General features: G+C 51.2%; 1 protein-coding gene across 1 annotated transcript in view; it reads right to left on the bottom strand.

Moving 5' to 3' along the window:
* Positions 1–2,693: 2,693 nt before the first annotated feature.
* The window catches only part of NOVA2 (NOVA alternative splicing regulator 2), a 37,891-nt gene continuing 34,101 nt past the window's right edge, over positions 2,694–6,483 (bottom strand). Inside the window, 1 exon segment of the mRNA XM_087727393.1 lies at positions 2,694–6,238. Within this exon segment, the coding sequence (XP_087583519.1) occupies positions 5,222–6,238 (1,017 nt within the window). The 3' untranslated portion in view covers positions 2,694–5,221.

Here is a 6,483-nt window from a genome sequence, read left to right as displayed (position 1 = left end):
TAGCGACCGTTCGGTGGCACTGAAAAAGAGAGACGCGGCTCAGTCCTCAAACTTATGGCCACTGCAGCATCCCCCACCCCGTGGTCATGTGATCAAAATTCAGGTGCATGAATTTATGGGGGTTGCAGATCATGTGATCACCATTAGTGATCTTCTGACGAGTGAAGTCAAAGGGGGGGGGGTAGAGGTGAGGTGGATTCGCTTAGCAACCGAAATTGTGGTCGTAAATTGAGGACTGCCTGTAATTGTGTGGATTTGAAGGAGGAAAGGGAAAAGAAGGAGAGGCATGGAAAAAGGGCTTGGAAATGAACTGCCCACCTCTGAATTAAATGGACATCTCTCCCCTGGGATGGCAGCAAGTTTTGGGGGCAAATTAAACCAGGGGGGTCCCCAATCTTGGCCACTTTAAGACTCGTGGACTTCACCTCCCAATAGTCTAGTTTTATTTCTAGACCCGATGTATTTTTTTCTTGGAGACCTCATTCCAAAAGGCTGGGGAAGCAGTCGGAATTCTGCTAAGGGAACTGAGATTTTCTACCTCCTGAATTGCAACAAATTGCAATTTCTTTTTTTTTTTTCTTTTTTGCAATTTGCAGGATTTCCAAATCTGCAGAACATGCAAAGTGAAACAGCCGGCTTCTTTCATTAAAACCCGAGCCCAATTCGAGGCAGAATGCACTTCTCCTTATTTCTTGCCAAATCTTCACATCCTTGGCACACAATTGTGATACCGAAAGCCGGCCAGTCGGGGCACACAACCTCCGGAGGGAGAAAGTGGGATGAAATAAGAAGAAGCAGAGACCAGATAGAGGTCGTCCTCAACTTACGACCATACCAGACTGCCAGAAATTACAATGGCACTGAAAAAAAAAGGGACTGAGAGCCCAGGCCTCGCCCTTACGACCACTGCAGAATTCTCCGTAGTCAGGGCGGTTGAAAACCGGAGTGTATTTTCGACAGTTGCAACTGTCTCAGGGACGAGATTGCCAGCTGAGAACTTGCCAGTTGACTTCTGGACAAGTCAATGGGGGTGGGGTGGGGAAATGGATTCATTTAATGACCATCCAATTTGCTTAACGACTGCAATGATTCGCTTTGCCAAAAAAGTTCGTAAAATCGGGCCTCACTTGCTTTACGACCCCCAGCGATGGAAACTAGGGTCCAAATGGGAGTCGTAAGTTGAGGATGATCTGTACTGTCGAAATATGCACAGGGTTTTTTTGGGGGGTGGGGGTGGCGGGATGGCAGAAATTGGCAAGAGGCTCCTTCTCCCTTCAATACTGCCCATATTTAAAAAGACGCAGAGTTTGGCACAAGAATCTGTTCCGTATCGCCCTTTTCCCTCGGCCCACCCCCCACCCCCACCCCCCCAAGCCCACCCCAAGGAAAGCATGATATGCGATGCACCTGCAGAACTGCAAGAGTATTTTTTTTTTGTTCATTGTAAAAAAGAAGAAGAAGAATCTCAGCCAGTGGAAAGGCAGAGGCTTCCCCCCCCACCCCCCCACTGCCTGCGAAAAACCTCCCTAGCTGCAAACTTCGGTCAATAAAATGCTTTTTGCAGTCATTCTTACTCCATAAAATCAGTGCAAGATGCTAAATAGATATTGCTTCCTTTAAAAAAAAAAAAACCAACACATGAATAGTATATAAGTTTCACATTTTTTCGTTTTTTGTTTGTTCTCTAGTGGTTTTCAGAGTCTTGAAGACCCTCCCTTCGGCCTAAGAAGGTAAACAGACACATGCTACTACCTAAGAGATTAAACCCACCCACCCAACCCACCCACCCGTTATATGTCCCAACCTCTACTGCCCCAAAACCAGAGCCATTGGCCGAAGACAGCCCGGTCAGTTGACCAAACTCTTCGTTTTAAGAGCGTCAAGGAAAGATGGGCCGTGTGCTAAGTTCTTTCCTGGCAGAGCTGAATCTCCCCCCCCTCGCTGATGGTCGGAGACCCTCTGAAAAGAACCGTGGTTTCCCCCTCCCTTTTGAGAGTCACTGAAATATTGCAGAAGTCCATAACTCAGTGCTGAAGAGTCAAGGGAGAGGGGAGGGGGGAGTTTTAATGCAGCATAGGAAAATCTGTGCCGGAGGGACAGACAAGGACCTGGCCAACGCCCCCCCAAGAGAAAAGACTTCTCTCCTTAGTTACTTTTCTCTCCTTAGTTACTTTTCCCAGCTTCTTGGAGTCTTGAGAAGGACACCAAATGCAACTTCTCTCCTAGAGCAGTGTTTCCCAACCTTGGCAACTTGAAGATGTCCGGACTTCAACTCCCAGAATTCCCCAGCCAGCATTCGCTGGCTGGGGAATTCTGGGAGTTGAAGTCCGGACATCTTCAAGTTGCCAAGGTTGGGAAACACTGTCCTAGAGGACATTGGGGCTCCCTAGGGCTCACGTGGGACGTCTCCCCCAAACTTCAGGAAACGTTAGGTCTCCAACCCCATTTCATTTCCAACAAGCCTAGCTCAACCCAGGTAGACGTCCACCAGGGACACTCATCATCCTAGCTTCTGCGCCTCGGTGGGACTTTCCGTGAAGAGGTCGGCTTCGAACTGTCCCAAGCCATCAGGCAAGCCCACCCCACGAGGCCCTCACTCGAGCTAACTTTCCCGGCCGACTCTGGACTCCGATCATCCTCCGGGGGGGGGGGGGGGGACCCAGATCAAGAAACTCTTGGTTAAAATGCTGGCAAGCTTCAAAAGCTGACAAGCTGGCAAGCACCCTACGGACGGAGGGAACATCGCGAGCCTGATATGTAAACATTGCAGGGCGAAATACCCTGTGTATTTTTTTAAAACGTTTATTCATTCATTCCTTCGTTCCCTCCATTGCACCCTTTTGAGGGTGAGAGGGGGAGAGGGGGAGTCACCCCCTTTAGTAACTAATCAAAGTAGAAGATCAAGAGGCGGAGTCCTACCAAGAGGACAGTCACCCCTTGGGTGGTGGGACCTGTTCTTGACGTGGCCTTCGCCACGTCGTCGAAGTTTATACTGAGGACAGGAAGCCCTGATCAAACTATGATCTTAAAAACAAACCAACTACACGAAGACCAGAACAAACACAGCCACTGGGAAGATTCATGAAGGAAGGGAGCAGAGTCCCATGGTGGGTTAGTAATACTGCTGGTTTCTACCAAGAGCAACTCCTCAACCTTGGCAGCTCGAAATTGGTGTGGACTTCAACTCCCAAAATCCTGATGCGAGATTGAAACCTTCTGAGATACAACAGATTTGCTGGCTGAGGAATTCTGGAAGTCCACACCTCTTCAGGTTGAGGAACATCGTAGCAGAGGGTGAATCAACAGAGAGAGAGAGAAAAAAAAGGAAAATGCCGTTGTCTGGGCTGGAGGAGAAGCTCCACAGCCCATAATACTGACAACTTCCGTTTCTTCACCGGGCTGCACCTGACTGGTCCCCCCAGGAGAAACAGAAGCTTTCGTGGCCACGTTGTTCCTTCCAAATTCCCCACCACTGTTGCTAAGAGTTGTAGCTAAAAGCTGGGCCTGTCCAGGTTCAGCACCTTCCTGTAGGAAGATCTTCCTGTGGCCCAAATACAACTGGATGGGAGAGTAGAGGGGACGCAGCACCACGTCTGGGTAAGGAAGACACCAAAAATTGTAGGTGGGCCACAGGAAGGAGGTGGTCTCCACACCCTGACTCCACAAGGACCTTCTGACCTTCTGCACCCAGGACTCCAGGTTGTATCTCAGGAGGTTCAGCCTTCTTTGCAATGGGGCAGACGCTCATCCCAAGAACCTAGGAAGAGTCACCACAGGAACTCTGGGCCACATCCCCAGCAAGACAAGAAGACACCTATCGTCATGCGCTCCCCACTGCGTCAACACCTGGATCCAGTCCTCTACCCCGGGTTCAAGCTCCTCCTCCTTCCGTAGAGGACAGACAACAGACCTTCTCTGCCAAGCGTCCATCGCCAGGGGTTGGGGAAATGGAGAGAAAGGACACCGCTTTTCCCTTTGAAAAAATAAAGAATTCAGGTAGTCTTCGAATTACAACCATCCGCTTAGTGACTGCTCAAAGTTACGACGGCACTGAGCAAAGGGATCTTTTACCAACAGTTCTCACAATTATGGCTGTTGCAGTGTTCCCCCACCCCACCCCACCCGATCTGACTTTGGGAGCTTGGCAACTGGCGTGCACTTATGACGGTTGCAGCGTCGTTCCCTTTTGCGACCTTCCCAGCCGGTTTCCGGCAAGCGAAGTCAAGGGAGGGGAGGGGGAGGGGAGGAAGCCACGATTCACTGAACAACGGGAGAGATTCGCTTAACGGCTGTGGTGAAAAGGTCGTAAAAGGGGGCGGAACTCACTGAGCCACTGTCTCACTTAGCAAAGGAAGTGTGGGGATCAGTTCATTCGTTCATTCATTGTGGTCGTAAGTCGAGGACTACCTGTAAAAATGTGCTTTGAATAAATGTCGCTGTTTGTTTCAAAGCCCACGGAACAAGGTTGTTACTCCACAGCCTCCCCTTCCTCCAGCTCAGCTTCCTCCAGGGCGAACAACGCAACTCAGAAGCGCAAACCCGTTTCGCTCCGCGAGAGAAGCGGAATACATCACGGCAGGAATCACGTCGCGCATCCGGTTCCGGGCCTAACTCCTTCCCCGTTTCCTTCCCAAGACCCCAACTGGTCATCTACCTGGGATCAAAGCTCCAGGTGGGCATGGAGAAGGGCACGGAGAGCCCCCTCCCCCTGGGAGATCCTGAAGCTGCCTCTACCCTCTCCTGGAGAGAGAGAGGGGGGTGGGGGAAAGAAAGCCAGAGAGGTTGGTCCTTGCTCCATCGGAATTGTTCGGAGACCCAGAAACCGAGAGGGAAAGAAAGAGGACGGTTTTCTTTTTTAAAAAAATCTTTTTTTTTTTCTATTCAAATCCATCAACTGAAAAAAAAAGAAAAGAAAACGTCGCCAAGTATATATATATATAGATAGGTAGAGAGACCGAGAGAGAGAGAGAAATATATACACATTCAGGCCACACCGTTGGTGAAATAAACGTCCGGCAGAATATGATGGGCTGAATCCCAAACCGAGGGGGCTCTGTGTATCTGTGTGTCTGTGTGTCTGTATGTCTGTATGTGTGTTTGTGTATGGCAGAGAGGATGGGCACTGGGCAGGGGCCGGGGTCATGGCGGTTACCACTTTTCACGATTAAAGGGCTGATTGAACCGATTCCTCCCCTCCCCAAGCCTTCTCTTTGGCCTCCTCCTATCCCACTTTCTGTGGGTTGGTGGCCCGGACTCCTTGCTCGTACGTTACTCGCTGGCTGATGAGATATTGCGCGGCTTGGGTGGCGGCTGGCGTGCCGGTGATGGTGACTTTACGGTTCCTGGTACCTGGAATAAATTCCCCCTTTTTGGAAATCTGGATGCGGGCCCCCGTCAGCTCCTGATACTCGACCAACGTCTTCCCGCCTTTGCCCAAAATGGCACCGACTAGGTTTTCCGGCACCGCGATCTCCACCATATCTTTAGCGCTTTCCACTAGCTTCTCAGTGGCTAGGAAGGAGCTGGCCACCAATGGGGAGGCGGTCCCTAAGTAGCCGTTGGCCGCCCCGGTGGCCGCCGCTAAAGAGCCCAAGGTGAAGGCGCCAACTGCACCGGCTGGGGCCGTGGTACTCGTAGAAGCTTCGTTGGCGTACGAAGCTAAGAGGTTAGCAGCGGCCGCGGCTGCTGGGTTGGCTCCGGCGGCCACCGCGGCCAGGACCCCGGAAGCGGCGGCTGAATTGAGGCCGAGCCCCAAAGAATTGGTGTTGTATCCGTAACTCGCTAAGGTGTTGAGCGCTGTGCTGATGGCCAAGAGGTCGCTGCCGGAAAAACCTGGCAGGGCAGCCGGGAAGGCGCCAACCCCGGCCAGGCTGGTGTGGCCCAACAAGCCTGAAGCGGTGGCAGCCGCAGCAGCCGCTGGTAGAACGTCTGTAGAGTTGGCGTAGGGCGATCCGGTTGGGTTTGAATTGGCCACCGGGCCAGTAATGTTGGCGTAGCTGATGTTGAGGCAGCTGCTGCTCTGCGGATCCTCCTGGATCTTCTGGACGATGATGTCGACGGCCTTGTGGATCTGTTCGGGTTCACCGCTGATGGTCACCACGCGTTCCTGGAGGTTGATGCCTTCGGGTTTCTGGCTCAGCTGCACCCAAGCGCCGGACTGCTCCATGATGGCTTTGACGGTGGCGCCGCCTTTGCCGATGATCAGCCCAGCCGTGCTGTTTGGGACAATCACCTTAGCCTGAATTTGGGGGAGGGAAAGGAGAGGGAGAGCATTGATTTCGGATTGTAGCTTCTTCTAGCCCACTTCTACATCCCACATGATGGCGTATCGTGCTAAACTCAGCTAAACTGGGATGATGTCATTTTTTAAAAAAAAATGTTATTAATTTTCTATTAATTACCATATTTTTCAGACTATAAGAAACACCGGTGTATAAGACGCACCAAGATTGCAAAGAGGTAAGTAAGAAAAAAAGGTTTTTC

The sequence above is a fragment of the Thamnophis sirtalis genome, unplaced genomic scaffold (genome assembly GCF_051295495.1).
Source record: "Thamnophis sirtalis isolate CommonGarterSnake01/CBP01778 unplaced genomic scaffold, rThaSir2_p1.2 scaffold_13, whole genome shotgun sequence".
NCBI lineage: Eukaryota > Metazoa > Chordata > Lepidosauria > Squamata > Natricidae > Thamnophis > Thamnophis sirtalis.
This window is presented reverse-complemented; position numbering and strand designations above follow the sequence as displayed.